This window comes from Diadema setosum, chromosome 18, assembly GCF_964275005.1.
Source record: "Diadema setosum chromosome 18, eeDiaSeto1, whole genome shotgun sequence".
Classification (NCBI taxonomy): domain Eukaryota; kingdom Metazoa; phylum Echinodermata; class Echinoidea; order Diadematoida; family Diadematidae; genus Diadema; species Diadema setosum.
This window is the reverse complement of record NC_092702.1, coordinates 4,743,948-4,762,990: the sequence shown is the minus strand read 5'-3', so window position 1 is coordinate 4,762,990 and position 19,043 is coordinate 4,743,948. Positions and strand designations below refer to the sequence as shown.

Genomic DNA, 19,043 nt, shown 5'->3' with positions numbered 1-19,043 from the left:
ATGCCAAGGATGATACAAGGATGTATTAAAGGAAGACAATTTTGACACTTTTTGAGAGCATCAACAAGTTTGTTCCAAAATATTTGGTTATCATTCTTTTAAAATCTATGTTTTGTGGCATAATCGTTTATGGTGCAAAGTCAAATACAGTTCTTGATATTTTCAAGATTTTAATGAAAGGGATTTTAAGCAGAGAATTTGGGGTTTACATACTTCTGTGTTTGTGAGGAAGTTCGATTTATTTGATGTAAGATAGCAGTAACAGAAGTGATTTCATTTAAGTTTGGGATTGCAAGCAAGCCTATCACTCGTCAAGGATAGACATGTGAGAGAAGACAGCTCATGTGTTCCTGGCTGATTGCTCGTCTTTTGCCCTCGACTTCCCATTGTTCACCGTTTGCATCGGGGAAACAATGGAGAATGTGTTATTTACCGTGTCATCCTTGTGTGCCTGTGTGCCCTGAGGCAAAGTGCTGTCACAGTTTCAGTACGATTTGAAGGTGCCAGAGGCATGCATGTGTGTTAGCACTGCATTTAGCGGTGGTGAAATCCTGCCTTACAACCTGTTAATGTGTAAATATTTGTCAAAATACCAGCGACATATAAATTTGCAGAGTGTGGTAATCATCATGATGGTGGCATCAAGAATGCTGCTAATACTAATAAAGATGATAGTAGGAGTAGTAATAGCAATTCTGATGATAATGTTGACATAATAGAAGTAGGAATAATACTTATGATAACAATAGTGATGTCTCAATAAAGTGTGCACATTTGAAAAACAAGACATTCTTGTTGCACAGTTATTGAAATAGTTTTATATTTTTATAACAGAAAACTAGCAAATAACCAGGACAAGCATGTCAAAAATTGTGTCTGGTAAATACAAAAATAGGGCTAAATTGCAAGGATGATATGAACCTGGCAACTGAACACACATATATACACACAAATATGCACACACACGCACATACGCACATATAAATACACACACACACACACACACACACACACACACTGAAGGGTGCCTATGGCTGGTTTAGAAAGTAGCAGTTTCATTTGTTTCTATGATCTCACGATAATCAGCATGATATTATACAAAGTATTACTCTGACTTTATGGGTTTCTCTTATGTTCTGTGAGAAACACTGTAAAAAGAGACTTGGTAACACTCAGACATGTAGAGTCTTCATTGTTCCTCACTGAGTCTGCTTTCTGTGACATAAAAAGTTTTAATCCTATGGGCATGCATAGGTAACATCCGAAATCTGTACGAAATGAAAGAGAGGTTTACATACAATTTAAAAAAAAAGTACACTGATTTGATTAGAAATGTTTGTAGAGTTCAAGACTAATATAAACTCATTTAGACTATAATGTACATTCCCTTTTTAACATGCTTTTTTTGAATATTGCAAGTGGTCATAATTTGCATCCATGCTCTGGATATTGGAAAACTCGACAGTCACTTACTCCTCAGACTCAGATAATTTGTCAGTATCAAACAAGGGGCAAGTCCGGGGTTCATCGTACACAGTGGCTTGTCACATAACAGCTGACTACATTGCACAGGCTGATGTGTCCGTCTTCGCTGGAAGTGCCGAGCGTTCGTAAAGCAGTCATCACAAGGAAATCACATGGTTGCTTGCCAGACAAACTTTACATGCAGGAATGACCTTTGTCTGTGGCTATAATCTTCATACCTACCCCTTTAAGACTAATATTATGTTTGTGTGGACTCATTTATAGTGAGCAGGATTTGAATGCTCAGTATATATCAACATTCCTTCGCATAAGATTTTGTTACAAACAAATCAAGTGAGTTGATATTGATTTTGCTCTTCTAGAATTGGTAAAATGGTAAAGTTATCACCATTATAGATTTACTTTGGAGGTAAACTTTACTATAAAGGTAAAATTATGCCCTGAAAAATGGCACAATTTCTTTAACCATGACCATTCACTCTGTCCTGTTGATAGAAGAGTTGCTATTCTCTTGAATGGGTCATGTTCATTACATATTCTGAAGGTTTGTTAATTCAAAATTGAAATATGGTTCATCATTCCAAAATACAGAAATTCTGTATACTTAGATGTTCGCCAATCCAAAATTGAAAAAAAAAATTTAATCGTAACATTTATAGCATTATTGATAGGTTCATTATTTGAAGGAAAATGAAATAAGGCTTATTATTTAGAAGGTCCATTATTTGAAAATGAAATAAGGCTTATTATTCAGAAGGTCCATTGATCTGAAAATGAAATAAGGTTAGTTATTCCAAAGATTCATTATTCCAAAATTTAAAAAAAAAAAAGGTTTGTTATTCCAAAAATGAAATAAAGTTCATTAAATCCAAAAATGAAAAAATGGTGCACACAATTAAATGAGCCATGGAATTACAAACTTTATTTCATTTTTGGATACTGAACCTGGGTAATAAACATTTTGTTTTTATTTTCATTTTTCAGATTTACAGTGTGTCTGCTTAAAAAGCCAAAAACATACAAATTTTTTGAGATGAGATATCTAATACACTCTAGGGCAACTGACTGATTGATAATATGAACCACTGGCTATAGTAATATTGTAGCAGTCTAAAAAAGTATGGTCTATTAGAATATTAAAGTGTAATACAACATGTTTCATTTCTTAAATGATTTTATAATGGATACTGTATTCTGTTCAAGCTGAATGTTAAGCTTGTGAGGTGAGACCAGATTTTACCAAAGTTAATGGGAGTACGTGATTAAGAGGTGGAAAAATATGTGTTACATTCAGAGGAACCCTTTAATTTTGAAGCTAACCCACTAAAAAGAGTATCCCATCATTTGGAGCCTATACTGTCAAAAAGAGAGAAAAAAAAAGAAAGGAGAAATGTAAGCATTTAGAACCTGCAGGGGAATGTTTATTTCTTTGTTTTTGTTTAATCCATACTGAAAGACTTAAGTTTGGATATGAGTAATGGTGCATGTGCATGTCATGCAGAGTTTACAGATGTGTTAGGACAATAATGGCCCAGGAAAGGTGAAATCATGCCAGATATGTTCAAGCATATGGGAAGCAGTGCTTAGTAGCTCTTTCAAGGCAGAAAAGTTTATAAATCAAGTTTAGATCAAACCACCCTTTATCCAGTTGCATATTATTCAAAATAATAACAAAAGTTGTTTTCAATTCATGGGCAGCCAAAATGGTAGATATTTGGGTTATGTTAATTCTCTCTGTTAGGTAAGATAATTTAAATAATGGAGGTATATTTGAGAAATTGAGTAGCTTCTTGTCATATTGCCAGGTCAGATGGAAAGCACACATTTTGGTTATGGGGCATAATATTGATTAGCACTTTGAAGTGTGAACGTATATGGTCTGTACTATTTGTAAAATGTGAAACATCATACAAATTATTGATGTTAAAATCGCACAAACTGGAATTTGCTGTAGACTTTAATTGAGATGAATTGTCTCATGTGGCCTGCATGTTGCAGTTTCCTGCCTGGATTTCACCAAGGAATAAATGCATCAAATTTTTAATGGGAAATTGAACCCAAATATATGTTTGAATGCATCACTACTTGTATTAATAGAACACAGCAGTGAAGTTTGACAAAAATTGGTCCATCTGTTCAAAAGCTATGCATTTTTAAACATTTAATTTTTCATGAGAAGTACATTTTCTTTCTACTTGTTTCTGATGTATGTTTAGGGTAATATTGGACCCTCAACTTCTGAAAGAGGCATTTGGAAAACAAAGTGCTCTTTCATTATGCTTGAAAAATGAAATATTTTGAATTCTCTTCATACTTTCTCTATATCATGGTCATACTCTGACACCATGAATTGTAATGTTTTATCCACCAATGGCAGTATGTACCAAAACTTTAAAAATCAATAACTTTTATACAGATTGTTTGCTGATGTACGTGTTCCTCTAACATTTCTTCACTAATTCTCACAGTCTACAAATATATTGGGTTGTATTTCCCTTAATCAAGACGGTTTGAAATCAAATCAAGAACTGTTTTCATATACCGATCTGAAGGTCCATCTAAGGTGCTTATACGCTGTATGAGACTCTTGGACTTGAACTCTTTGATGATTTATTCATCAAGTAATTCATAGCTGACATAAAATCAATTTGAACTGATGCTGATTCATGATTGATTGACTGTGTATCAAGAGGCTGTCTACTCCAGATGTCAACCAGCTCTCCATAAAGCACTCAAAATATGAAGAGTGATGTACAAATGACCTTATGAAGTGCAGCTTCACTCAATGCCATTAGCACAGACAGTCATGTCTCTGTACCTGTTGTGATGTCATCATTGAATATGTCATCATGAATATTCATAACTGTTCATGAACCAATGCCTGATCCGGACCAGAAGGTTATAGCCTACCTCCACCCCACCTATTTTATTCATTTTCCCCACCAAATATTTATTCATTTTTAAAAACATTTGCATGCCATTTGGTATGCTATAGTGATCCATAACTTAGTAAATAGTGATCTGAAAGAATAATTATGTAAGTGAGTTACAGTTTATTATTCCAAAGGTTTGTTAATTTTAAGGTCAGTTTAATCCCCAAAATGAAAAAGATCCATTACTCTGAAGGTTTGCAATTCAATTAGCGAAATACATTATTCTGAAGGTTCATTAATCTGAACATGAAATAAGCTTTGTAATTCCAAAGGTTTGTTGAATCCACAATTAAAAGAAGGTTAGTAATTCTGAAGGTTTGTCAATCAGAAAACAAAATTAAGTTCATAATTCCAAAGGTTGTTAGTACACATCTTCTTTTCTTTTTCGGATTGATGAACAAACCTTATTTCATTTTCAAATTAATGAACCTTCGGAAAAATAAACCATTTTTCATTTTTTGGAATAAAGAACCTTATTTCAGTTTTGGATAAACTAGACTTTAAAGTAAACCATATTTCATTTTTGGAATTATGAACCATCAGAATAAAGAGTCTTTAGAATAGTACCACTAATGTTCAGATTATCAAACCCTTTTTCATGTTTGGATTAATGAATATCTAGGTATGTAGAGTATACCTGTTGCAGAATAACAAATTTTGTTCCATTTTCAGATAAACAAACCTTTAGAATAACAAACATTACACATATTATGGAGCTACTCCTCCCATTTATATAAAAAATGACAATTAACTTTTCCCACTTTATTTGCGTAAGAGATGGTGCCTCAGTGTTTGAAATGAAAAGGGATGTTAGTTTGTTTTTTTCAAGGGAAGTGACTGCATTGACTGCCAACAAGAACATTTGGCATATGGAACACGTGATAGAAATTCAATTCATATGTTTTCGACCCTATTTAACAAATTTATTACAACTGTGTGTGCTTGTGTGTGCTTATGTGTGCCTGGTTATGTGCTTATGTGTGCCTGGTTATGTGCATGTATGTATGTTCATGTTTGTACATGTGTAGGTGTGTGTATTCGGGGTGTGTCCGATGACTCCTATACGTATAGATAGATCTTGCACCATTGTTTGAGTGCAGGAAGGCAACGTCTGAAAGGCGTCCCATAGGATGTCAAAATAGAATGTCCGCAGTGTAAACAGTGTGTTCTACGAATCTTCTCATATTGTCATGTCCCACCAAACATGGAATGAGTCATTTCTTGTGTCTTGTTCTGAACACATTAAAAAGGGATATACACGTAGCCCCTGAATATGGCAAAACAGAAAAGTCTGCAACCTCCTACTTTTTTTAAAAGTCTTTAAGTGCAGTTCAGAAGTACTGTAGTAGGACTCGGTGAGAAAAAAAAAAACAAATTACATGACAGGGTGTGGTTTTCCAAACAGATGTTTTATGCATTTAAATCTGATGAGTTAGTAGGCATGTTCAATGTTCACAGTTTGTCAATTTGTGTACTAAAAGGCATAATTTACCATTTGCAGATGAAACAAAAACCCAGCATTAGTGCTTTAGAATAGTTCTAAAATGTGAGTTAGGGATAGAAATAGCCACTGTAAAAATTTGAATCAGTATAATCAGTGTTGAGTATTGTAAAATATACAAAACGTGAACAATAGTTATAATAAAATGTTTCCAGACTAAACTGTGTACAGTTATGGATTGCTGAGAAAAATGCTGATATTTTCTTATATTTAAGGCTTCATTACAAAAATTTCATACGGTAGGATGTTTTGTAATGTCGATACAACAAATCTACACATATGCATCAAATGTGATATCTTGAACATTTTTTAAATCACTGCTCCCAAAGGTAACCATGACCTTTAAGATGAAGAATATGCCGTAAAGATCATCAGAAATTGGTCCTTGGTGTGATGATAATGATAATAATAATAATAAGCGACATTTATATTGCGCAGCTACTGTAATAATATACTCTACTGTATCACTGTCTAACAATTGATGAATATCAGTACTACCATGTGTATTTATAGAAAAAATCAGGCACTTTTGAATATTCATTGATCCCAAGCAGGAAAATTGGTTTGTTTCAGCTCACTTAGTATACGTATGCACCCTGAGGTGTGAAACTGCCACAGTATCTGCACCATTTTCAAAGCCATTTTCTTTGTGTCCTTAGCAGGCTTCACATCTGTTGAATTGAATTGATAATCATACCATCCTTTAACGAACACAGGTGTGTACCTAACCTTTGATACAAGCAAACATCAAATGGCCCAAAAGAATTTATGGCAAGCACATACATGTATCATACACACTAGAATGATGATGAAAACTCTTGAAGTTAGTACAGTGGAATGTTATGTCTGGTCATCCCCAGACCAGCATGCACTATACAAGGCAATATATCACACCTCTAATTAGTGTTCAGGCGATGCAAATTGAATTGGCATCATCAATTACGGAGTAGGAAGTGTCGCATCATGGAACATGGTCACTGAGCATGATGTTATGCCCCAGCGATCAAGCACTGCTATACTCTACCGCCATCGATATGTAGTTAGCACATTTGCTGAGAATTGGTTTGTGTGGTGCTTGACAGTCATGAGACAATTACCCACTACTGTGAGGTGGGAAATACTCATTCCATGCACCATGTCTCTCAATTAGTCTTTCACCCTGATGAATTAAAGATACCATTAGTGTTTAACCCATCGCCTCCCAGGAACTATATTTCTTTGACTTTAATAGTGCTGTTTCTTTCTTTCTTTTATTATATTTAATTGATGATGTTCATAAGGAAGAGTAGAAAATTATTTTTCAATTTAGTCTTATTATCAATCTTTGTCTATATTCGCTAGGTTCATTGCAAAATTAAAATTGATAAATTTGTCACAAATCATGAAATTGGCAACACATTTTAGAATATTAAATGTCAATTTCTCGCCTATCTTCACAAATTCTTATAAGTTTCCATCTGATTTTGTGCAGATCTAAGGATAAAAAAAAAATTAACCAGCTTCATCTAATCTCTCTCCGCAGAGTTGCCAATTGAGTGATGACAAATAATGATTTTTGAAGCAAATTTCCCAGGATTTGAATGGTTGAGTAAAGATTCATCCAGGAAAAGCATGGTGTTTTGAACAAAAAAGCAGTGAAATGAGAACAAGAGAGTTGCAACTTAAATAGACTCTTCAAAAGAATTTAAAGCAAAGTTTTGATCTTTTGAATGTCAATTGTCAATGACATTCAAATTTAAACTTTTGCATGCTTTGAGTGCCGATTGGCACAGATAATCCCATAGCATTATACACACTGCCCAAAGTCCCTGGCACAAAAAGGATTAAAGCTTTCATTTCACTTTCTCCATTCATAGCAACTTTGTGGTCTATGGGAATATTTGTTTCTTCTACATTCTGTTGGTAGACAGAGATTGATTCAGTAATCATCAATATTTTTTTCAGATATTTTTCAGATATTGGACCATCTTTGTTTTACTCACTTAAGACTGATATTGAAGTCTATGGGAAATGGGTTTTCTAATCAAGTCAGTTTGTTTGAAATGGGTTAAAGGTTGTATATTCCTTTTGCCAACATCACAAACATTAACATAGTTGAAGAATAATGTCCTCCAATATTGTGTACAAAATGTTACAGTAATACACCTCAGATTTAAAAAAGAAAGAAATGAAAAACTAACCCCATGTCACTTAAGAATATGCTTGCTTTTGGTAGGTACCAAAACTAACTTTGGATTTTACTCAGGGTCTGAATAAATTGACTGGAAATCTGAATATCGTTTCCCCCCTCCATCATAAACAAGATTCCAGTTCTGTTATTCTTAATAGGAAATGTCTGAATGACAACCTACTTCTACAATATACTAGCTTATGAAAGGAATCTAGTTTTCAGGGTTGCAAATAGGGACACACAAAACTTTATTAAAATCTCCAGAAGTCAACACCGAATATTCCCACCGCGCTGTGAACTGCTTCCTCTCGTAACCCTGGTGCCCGCAGACTGAGGCAATGTGCATGGCTCTATATTTATCTCCCATAATCTTCATGGCTGCAATTAGCTGTGTGTCAGTGAATCATTTTGCAAGTTTATTCTCAAATCAGACCAATGTGTACAATTTTTTTTTCCACCAGCAACCTTTCTGCAAGCATGGAAGTTGATGCATGCAGCCGACACAGGCCACTGTGCGAGTTTGAGTGACAACAGAATGTGTATTGGCAATTTGGCAAGCTCTGTGATCATGGAACAATTGCACATGGTGAAGCACAGCATAATCTGAAACACAGTTTTCCTAGTTATTTAATAAAATGTGCTGTAGTCTTCTCGATTTTTTTTTTTTTATGTTTACAGATTTTACAATTTGGGTACTGTTTGTGAATTTAGTAACGTGCTCAGTTATCAACTGTGACCTTCATATGAATGTGATGTGGATGCATGGATACATAACTGCCTTCATTGCTGTACTCTAGAATTGTGAATTCAACCACTTGCAAAATTGTCGTGAAGTCTTGTTTTGCAAAAAATTAGACTCACCAGATATATGGCAAATACAGTAGTTTATTTAGTAAATGCTTTTGAGGATTCTGCATACATGAAGAAAAGGTGTAACCACATTCACACACACATGCACACACACACACACACCCATCATTTATGCATTTTTTTTTGTTCAGATGTTATGCATTAAAACAATCTGTTCAGAGTTGATGTATTCATATTTAATGATGGGTTTTTGCATGTCTCATAAGAGAAAATGCCTTGCATTATTCTGTTTCTTTGTGTGTGTGTGTGTGTGTGTGTGTGTTTTCCTCTAGGTTTAGGCCTACTTATGTTTGGCATACAAAAAAAAAAAAAAAAAAACCAACAAAAAAACCCAACCCCAAAATCAGTTGATGTCATCGACATAACACTACAGTATTTGTGTGAGTGAATTTTGTTTTTACTCAGTTTTTTATTTTTTTTCTTTGTTAATCCTGTGTGTAGTTTACTGATTTAGAGGAACCCAGTGATGAACTGGAACTATGTTTTGAAATACACACACACACACACACACACATATTGTATAATCTCTATACTATGTATAAAATGTTGTATTTTGTAACTGTGTATGGTTTAATTCTTTATATGCAACATTTGCGAAATTGACTATTAAGTTGTGTTCCTGATTGGATTTACGAGTAAGTCACAGTCTTGTGTGCAAAAGTGGTAATGCTTCTACAATAATGTATATAGCTACTGGTCATATGACAGAAAAACAAACATGGATTTGTCATATAATTTACATGAAAGCAAAGCTTGGCATTTTCTCTACAACATTGCTCATTACATGTCAAGGTTAACAAAAATCTGTAAAAGTTATTCAGATTTGAAAAACAGAATGTTTTACTAAAACATGACTACACTGCTGTCTCAGAATAACGTGACACACAGGGGGTTTTCACCATGGCACATAATGAGTTAAACTATACAGACTCACAGAAGAACAGCCATTGGCTGAGGTGAGTGACCCATGGTGAAAAAAAAAAATACACTCAAACTCAAACATAGAGTGAATGGCAAGATTTACTTTATGATAGTGTATTTTATGTTGCAACATTGGGGCCATCTTCCTAGTCAAACTCTGCTTATGAAGATTGTCCCCTGAATTTTCAAGTATTTTCTCAGTTTTTTGGCAACAAAGTGTTTGCTCCACTAATGTACCCTCAATATGACATCGCTTTGTATGTTTTTTCTTCCATTGTATTACACATACTGTATATTGGCGCATGAAATTCATGCAGACACATTGTTTCCTGTGAGCTAGCTTTGCACAGATACAAACTCGAGTGTCCCATTATGCAAAAGACTGACAGTCAATCTTTATTCTTGGTGAAGGTTACATATAGCAACATTTTTTTTTTCACCACAGGTCACTCACTTCAGCCAGTGGCTGTTCCTCTGTGAGTCTCTGTATGTGATCAAGGATTTATCCAAAACTTTAAAATTTGATAATATTTGGTGTTTCTCAAAGATGCACTTTAATCTAAGTTTGATTTAAATCACACTTTAGGCTATGGTTGGCCATTGCTGCTCACATGAAATTGGAAAAATTCCCTGCATAGTGCAAGTGTCAGGGCACTTTTAAAGATCTCATCGTCCAATTTTGTCAAATTTCCCTGATGTGTTTTTCTCATATTTCTGCATTAATTGAATCCAAAATATATATGTTTGGCCAAATGCCCCTTTAAGGGTCTTAGATGACGTGGACTAAAGTTAACCCATTGAGAATGAGCCACTTAGGCTACAACATGCATTTCCCACAGACACCTGCCCTAGTATACTGGGGACTTGTCTTCAACAAGTTAAAATGAAAGTTTTGAATGAGTAGCCAGGTCTTTCATATCATAACAATGACATAAGATAGTCAAAGTTAGACCTGCATCTGTTCATGGGAAACTCCGTTGCGGATCTCTTTTCGTAGAACGAACCCGCAGTGTGGTCATAGGGGATTAGGTGAGAGATTACCATCACGTTAATTGCACTTTTGTGACACCGGCGACTCGGATCCGCAGAGGGAGCGGGACTCGTTAGAATTATGTTTGTTCTGCACAGTGCAACGCATGTTTGTGGTGAGATAGTCTGTGCTTTTCCCAGCATAAAAACCTACATACTATGCGTAGACTGTGAGTCATGCTAACAGATAGAACTCTCTAAAGAACAGTCATGGCACTTTTTCCTTTTTCTGTGTACATTTACATTGTATTATTTTTTGCCTCCTTGCTCCAACAACCGCCTCTTATACCCCTTTCAGGTAATCGCGGTTCAATTATCCGCATCCAAATAATGCGGATGAAGTAGTCAAAATCGCGTTCATATATCCCATGAAGTGCGCACTACTTTTACGAGCACCCGTTCATATAATGGTGCGAGTTATTTGTGCGAGTTATTTGTCATGGTTACTGCGCACGCCTCTATAATGACGTAATGTTTCCGGTGAATATCCTCACGTGTATGCACACCTCTCGCGCGCTCAAGCTCAGCAATCAGCGGTTGTGCGGGAAATCGAGTGACCTTTGACCGAACTGTGGAATGTTAGTGCGGATAAGTCGTAAAACGCGTTCATGTATTCTCGATCTACTCCTCATGCTGCAATTATGCGCATAATAGCAGCATAAAAATAATGCGCACTTTTCTACTCCTCTCCCGTTCATGTAATCGAAATTTTACGACTTGTGCTCCTATTATCCGCATCCACGATTACCTGAAAGGGGTATTATTGCAACTTCCCACTCCCTCATTCAAAGCTTTGTGATCTTGGAAAAACTTAAAGGACTATTGCCTTAACATCAGTGACACATGACATTTAATGACATTTTACCTGAACCAACACTTTATAGAGCTATGTTAGTGCAAGAAAGTCCAAATTATTCAAATCTATGAGTATTTTGAGATTGAACAACTAGCCCTTTAAGGAGATGTAGAATCTTTATGCTATCTCACTGGTGACTTTGCCACAATTTACAGTTGTTTAAATCAATCATTATCATCAATATTGTCTATCATTTTCCATAAACCCTAAAACCACTTCAAAGGCAACCCATCATTTGTCTGACCTAACACCAAAATGATTCCTAGTGTCACTGAAATAGCAGGTGAAATTAATCTCTTCTAACACGTCACTTGACCCAGAAATGTTGAGTTCACACGTACAGTGCCTCTTCCTCTGTCCTGAAACTTATTCTTTCTTGCAACATCCAGATACAATAACTGATGACCCATGGATACACTATGCAGCATTACATCTGATTGAGTAACTCCTAGAGCTATACAAATCTTTCATCAGTTTTGATTTCTCACCGATTGATTCAGAACTGATACGACTTGGGAGTTTACTAACTCAGAATACTTGTGCCAAATTTTGCTTACTGATAAAACTTCTACCAGATTAGGAGTGTTTGCCTGTGTTTGCCAGTGCTGAAGGCAGGTTATGGTAACCTTTAAGAGCTGCGGATGTGCCAAAATGCCCTTCAGCAAAATGACAAGTCGGTTCAGCAGAGAACACGGCCCCTCATAGCCTTCGGCAAATGTTAGTCTTGCAGTCTGCTTCTCTCGTGTCCCGCTGTCCCACGCATGCAGCCTGATATGGGTGTTTACGATCTGGGGAGATTTTGGTTGGCTTTAGCACTCTGTCAACATGTTGCCCAGAAGGATTACAGTTCTTGCTGTGGATTCATTCATTTTTGACATTTATACAAAGATTTTTCACAAATCCCCAAAATATTTATGGTCGATGTTTCCTGTCTTACTTTAAGATGTATTAATAAAGTATAAAATGTATCAGAAATGGTTTATAACAGGTAGTCAACACAAAGTCTTGATGACACTGTGACTACCTATGCTGTAGAGGTTAGAGATATGATTGCAGTTCAAACTTTTTGTGTGGGCTAGGTCTTGATTTACAATTTGTAAAAGTGTCAGTAATTGTAATTACCAGCAAACCGTAAAAAGTTGATTAATTAATTGGATGCCTTCACGGAATTCACAGCATGGAAATATACACGTTGTAAATCTTGTATGGATGGAATGATGTCTTAGCTTGAAGATCCTAAAACTCCAAACATACGGGAATATATATGAGTATAATTCATATTTTTCCTTTGTATTCCTAGGAATATATGAATACATATTCCTATCATTCCTACACATTCCTAGCAATATTTGGAAATAATTCCAAGTATACTATTGTCAACTACATGTCATCTCATACAAATATGATAAACATTTTTTTTTTAAGTAGAAAATTGAAGCTTGCAAGAATTGATCGGTATTGTCTTTTGTGCCTGTGGTAGAAAATTGTGTATTACTCATATTTGATGTTAAACATGCTGGCCTTAAAAGTAATATTACCTCAAAAGAAAAGCATAAGCCCTAGAATAGTCTTCAACATAGAGCCTGAACACAGATAAATGATATTATTTCAAGCCAAGTTCTCATATCTTCCTGAGGCCTTTAATATACATGAAAGGGGAGATATTTAAGATTATACATGTAACTTCAGTAGGCATTCTAGGGTCATGCTGAACTTTTGATATTGGGATGTTTTATCTTCTTTATGTTAATCTCTTTATCTGAAATAAAGTTTGGTGATCCTATGGTGGATATGTATGAAATTTACTGTCTTTTTCAATATTCAGGATTAGACTAGCACCCTTTGAGATCAATGCCTTCTCCTTGAAAGTTATAATATTTATATTTCTTTCGAAGAGTGAAGCATCATAGCTGTATAGAATCCAACACCTTAAATTACTCTTAAAACTAGGGTTAAGTTTTAGTTAAGGGTAAAATCTGATCTGGAGAAATGAATTGTGCTTGATCTGGTAATCAGCATTGAAGCTTTCATTTCATTTCATTTCATTTAGTAATTTTTGCTTCAAAAAATATATGCAAAACATAATGCTAAAGATATATACATATTCTACTTGTGTCAAAGTCACGCAATATGATATTAAAGTTGTAAAGCAAAGATGCATATTCTGCACAACTTACGTGTAGATCACAAGGAACAGGAGATTAGATGCATAGACACGTAATGGTCAATTCAGAGCACCATAGTAACATGCTTTGGGAGAAAGGATAATTTTCACATTTTAAAGCATTGTTAAACTTTGAAATGGTAGTTGCTTTATCAGTCTTTTGACTTTTGAAATTTTAGCCTATCAAATTTTCCATTTGTGGGGGAGGGGGCAGATCACCTCAAATTTCAATTGTTTCAGCATTAATGCCTGTGATTTTATCATCTTCACCGTTACAAGACAATTAATGTAACAAAGCTGCTAGTTGTGACTCAAATGTGGCCACTTTCTGGCAAGATAACCTTTCAGTACCCATCTGAGACCATCAAGTTTCATCATGAGCCACATTTTCAAGGAAGATGTATGCTGTATGATGATTTCCTAGAAGCATGTCATGCTTCAGAGGATGTGAAACACTTTGTCTTAGAATGTAGTTGCCTCTGAGAATAAACTTTTTCATTGGCACCTTTTCCTTTTGTGCCTGAGGAGACCCTTTGCATAATACAATGCAGCTGTAAGCATTTTTATTGGGAGGGATGGGGGGGGGGGGGGGATAAGAAAGAAACATATTGTGTGTGAATGGAACTCTGAAACATGTGTTTTTCCATCTACTTTATTCTTCAGAGATTTAAGTGTGACTACGATACCACATACGGTACCATTTAAGAGTTCTGAGAATGCTCATAGATTTTGGCTTGAGATAATATTATGAGATGGAGCTTAAGTGCTCTATGCATTGTTGATCAAAAATGAGAATAGGCGAAGTTCCAACAAAATTCCCTGCTCTTTTCTGCAGCTAGAATCATTACGCTTGTAGAAGATCATGGGACTTATGCAGGAGAAAATCTTATCTTTGCAGTCAACTCTACATAGTAAATATAAAATTCAGGCTCTTCTATCTGTTCAGCACCCATTTTGTAGTTTGGAATGTTGCTTTCATATCTTATTGTACTATATTTATTAATATAGTGCATGCCAGAAAAACAAGAACTACATAGCTGTACACACTGTAGTCTTTTTGAACCACAGTATTATGTCTGTTAAGCCAGAAATATATTTTTAATGGAAAAAAATAAACTTTTTAGTGGTAGCTGTCAGGTTTTGAATATTGTTAATTTGAAGCAAAAGTAACATGCGATTGGATCATTGCTTCATGTCTGCACCGTTTCTACTCATGAAGGAAGAATAAACTGTGTATCTTTATTCAATCTTGTGGTAGGTATTATTTCTCAATGATATAAGAAGTCATTGATGTATTTTGTGTGTGATTTGTTATTAGAAGTTAATTTGTTTGTGATAATCTTACTTTTTTTTACACAGTATGCTATGGAGGAATATCAACATCATCAAGTCAAGAGCAAAAAGCAACAGATTACAGAAAAGGTAAGATTCAAGATTTGTGTTTAATTTTGAAGTACATTTAAAGGGATGGTATAGTTTTGGTTGAGACCTAATTCCAGGTTCCTAACATTTTTTGGTGAGATAATGATAAACCTCTTATGAAATGTGAAAGAGCATGTAATTCTATGAAGAATTCAACGTTTATTTGATGAAAATTGGTTTTGAAATGGCTGAGATATCCAAAAAAGAGTGATTCTAATAAAGTGTGAGACCCACACTTTATGACGATCGCTTTGTTCTACTTGTTTTTCAATGTTTCAGTCATTCCAATTCCGATTTCCATCAAGTAAACTTTGAATTCCTCTTAAAACGGCACGCTCTGTAATATGTCATAAGTGTTTTCTTGATATCTTGCAAAAAGTTAAAAGGCAAATTCTCATCTCCACCAATACTGTACCTTCCCTTTAAGCATTGTGAGGTGGTACATTTGTTTTTAGTGTAAGATGAGGAATATGCTAATTACAATGCTGCACACTGGCACTGGTTCGATGGTTCCTGACCAGTAAAAATCACTGTTAGACCATTAACTTTTTCAGGAATGGACCTGCCAGTAAAAAATGGAAACACTGTTACCTGCTGGTCCAACACACAGGTCGGACCAGTAAAAAATGGGTTAGTGCACAGCCATGCTACTTGAACAATGCTTTTTACAGAATTGTGTCTAGGAGTGCAGTTTTGGATGAGAAAGAGTGAAAACTGAACAGTGATATTAACAATTGTACTTGATGGTGTATAAATCCATTCATTCATACCGTAATAGTTTACGAACAATAAACACCAGTCCTGTGCCCAACTAGTTTTGAAAGGAGAAGTTCACTACATGACAGAGGACACTTTGCAAAGGGTAATACAACTGTTAACATTTGTGCGGAATTCCCAATTTTGGTATTTCATAGAACTGGGCATTGCTGAAGGATATCTTTCCTTGTATTGTTTCCTGAGATATGTATCCTGGTATCAGAACAAATTGATATTCAAAGGAGGACATCAGATATTTTCCAATAGATAATGGACTGTGGACTGAGGTTCAATTGATACAGCGTTCATACATTCCTTCCAAGAAAATGTTTCCCAGTATTAGCACAAATTTAAGTTTAATGTCTCATATAACAAAGGTTTAAAAACTGAATATCACAAGTTCTTCTATAATTTCAACACTGCACAGAACTTGGGATTTATGAGTAAAAATGTGGACTGAAAGAAATGGCCTTTACTTTTTATTATACTCGCATACTCTTCTTACATATCTCAGAAATAGTAATCCACTATATTGCAGCTTGGTAGGCTCAGGTAAAAATGATCTTGCTGCAGTTACCAGTACATTGTTATATTTTCCAGAGTGAAAAGACGGAATATGAATAAGAATGGGGAAAAAGTGAACTTGCTATTTTATTCTAGTGTAAAAAATCTAAATTGAAGTCCAAGTTGTATCATACAATAAGCCAAGAGATTCCACTTAACCCTTTGAGGATGGACTGATTTTGCTACAACAAACATTTCCCATAGACACAGTCTACCCGAGTATACTTGTGACTCGTCCTCAGTGGGTTAAAGTATGTTATGTAGTAAGCACAGAGTGGGTATGAACTCTAGATATTCATGTAATCCAGGAAGCCAAATGTTCCAACTATCAGACCATAAAATATTGACATTATGTTGAGAACCTTGTTTATTTGCCATAAAAGTTAACTATGCAACCAGTAAATACATTTTTTGATTATTTACTTTTGTCAAATGAAACTGACAAATAAAACTGAATGAATAAATACTGAGAGTCATTGTACAATATTATATAATGTGTGATTGCACAATTTTCCAAAACAGCTCAATTTTACAGAATAGTAGTATTCATCATTGTTGTTGTCGATGTTGTTGACAATGGACAAATATTACAAAGGACAATATTAGAAAGTTTGCATTGTGCAATGAGAAGCATGTATTGCATTACCTCTTCTCTGAAATCAAATTTTGCTATAGGCTGGATATTCCTCCACCTGATTCTCACATACTGTAAACTTTAATCTGAATGTTGTTTTTGATTTCAAAGTACAGTGTATGTTGCATGGCAGACCTGGAAGTGATCTAGATGCAAAACTGTTTGTTATGTACTTTATCGGAACATGCTAGTGTAAAATACCCTACACATTACCTGAATAATACCTTTTGAAATAATAGAATCACCTATCAATTGAATTACAGAGCTTGTGTTATAGAGGTGAGGGGCTATTTATTTGTGTTTTGATTTTTGTTTTCACCTTTGCTGATGTGGATTCGTACTTTTGCTTCCTTCCCCATTAAACAGAAAACCGCCTCCGATGCAGCCAGGTCCACCACAGACCCCACCTAGAGACTACTTCCCACAGAAAGGTAATTAACTCATTTCTTCCCATATCCGTCCCTTGCTCATAGCCAAAACACATCAGAAGCGGATCTAGAGGGGGGGTTGGGGGGTTGCAACCCCCCCCCAAAAAAAAAAAAAAAAAAAAAAAAAAATCCGGGGGCCATTTTTTTTTTAATCTTACCTTTTTTTTTTAACTTGTAATTTTATTTTTTTCTATTTATGGCAATGACCTCTATACCAAAAATAGTGATGTTTTAGATGCAAGAAAACGCCATTTTCACACACAGATTTTCAAAAATTCTCCCTACTGTTGGAGGGGGGACACCCCCTCCCCCCCCCCCTCGCTCGCTCCGCTCGCTCGGGCTCGGTCGCTATGCTCCCTCGCATACCGCCCCAACCCCCTCCTTTATAAAAAGCTAGATCCGCCCCTGCACATTGGGGCCAAGATTAAGGGTTAACTTCTCTCATGCATTTGTAATGTCAGTGTTGGTCACAGTTTAGAATTATCCATGTTAGGACATTGGTAACTGTACACTGGGATGTGCTTTCTGTGTGTTGTTACTGTGCAGTACTATCAAAATGTGCTCCCTAAAATATATAAACAATTCTCAAGGAAGCCTGATAGATATTCCCACAAAATTTTGTGAAGATAGAAGGATAGAAGTGAATTATGTGACTTTGTTGTGTCTGCTTAAATATTTTGCCTGTAGATCTGTTTAGTGTATCAAACACATTGCACTGTGATTCTTCCTGCTTGTTTTTCTGAGTAAAGCTCTTTGGAATATCAGTACTTCTATCACATTTAAAAGAGACAGGAGGATGCTTTGATTGAAGCGAAACTGTAAGTAGACCCTGGGATTCTACTAAGAATGGTTTACAGTTACATGAACATGTCCTTTTTTGTTTTTTGTTTGTTTTTTCAAAATATGATGGATGTTATTCCTACAATTGTGCCTGCTTCTCAGTTCATTACTGATATGTTGCATGCAAACACTTTTATCAGGAAAAAAAGTGTAATGGGCAGAAAGATCATCGGTCAAAATTTCAATCATGATAATCTCTTTATGTGTTAATTTTACTGATACTGGAAAATATCTTTAGGTCTTCCCAGCACCACATTTTACAGTGCTATCTATAATGTATGTAAATATGTTAATAACCACTGGACTAAAAGAATTAGTCAATTAATTTTTCATATGGCCTCTTGTAGCACAAATGTGTTGGTTGTTTTGTTTTTGCAAAAAAGAAAAAAAGAAAAAAGGAGGACTTGTAGTGACTGGTATCACAGAATCAAATGGAACATTTTTAGCAGAGACAAACAAAGAAACAAACA

The 19,043-nt window shown here is 35.3% G+C and overlaps 1 protein-coding gene across 1 annotated transcript in view; it reads left to right on the top strand.

The window, feature by feature from the left end:
* The window catches only part of LOC140241943 (uncharacterized), a 118,443-nt gene that overhangs the window by 80,551 nt on the left and 18,849 nt on the right, over nt 1-19,043 (top strand). Inside the window, exons 4-5 of the mRNA XM_072321690.1 lie at nt 15,289-15,351; nt 17,672-17,736. Coding sequence (XP_072177791.1) covers nt 15,289-15,351; nt 17,672-17,736 — 128 coding nt within the window. The remainder of the gene's footprint in view (nt 1-15,288; nt 15,352-17,671; nt 17,737-19,043) is intronic.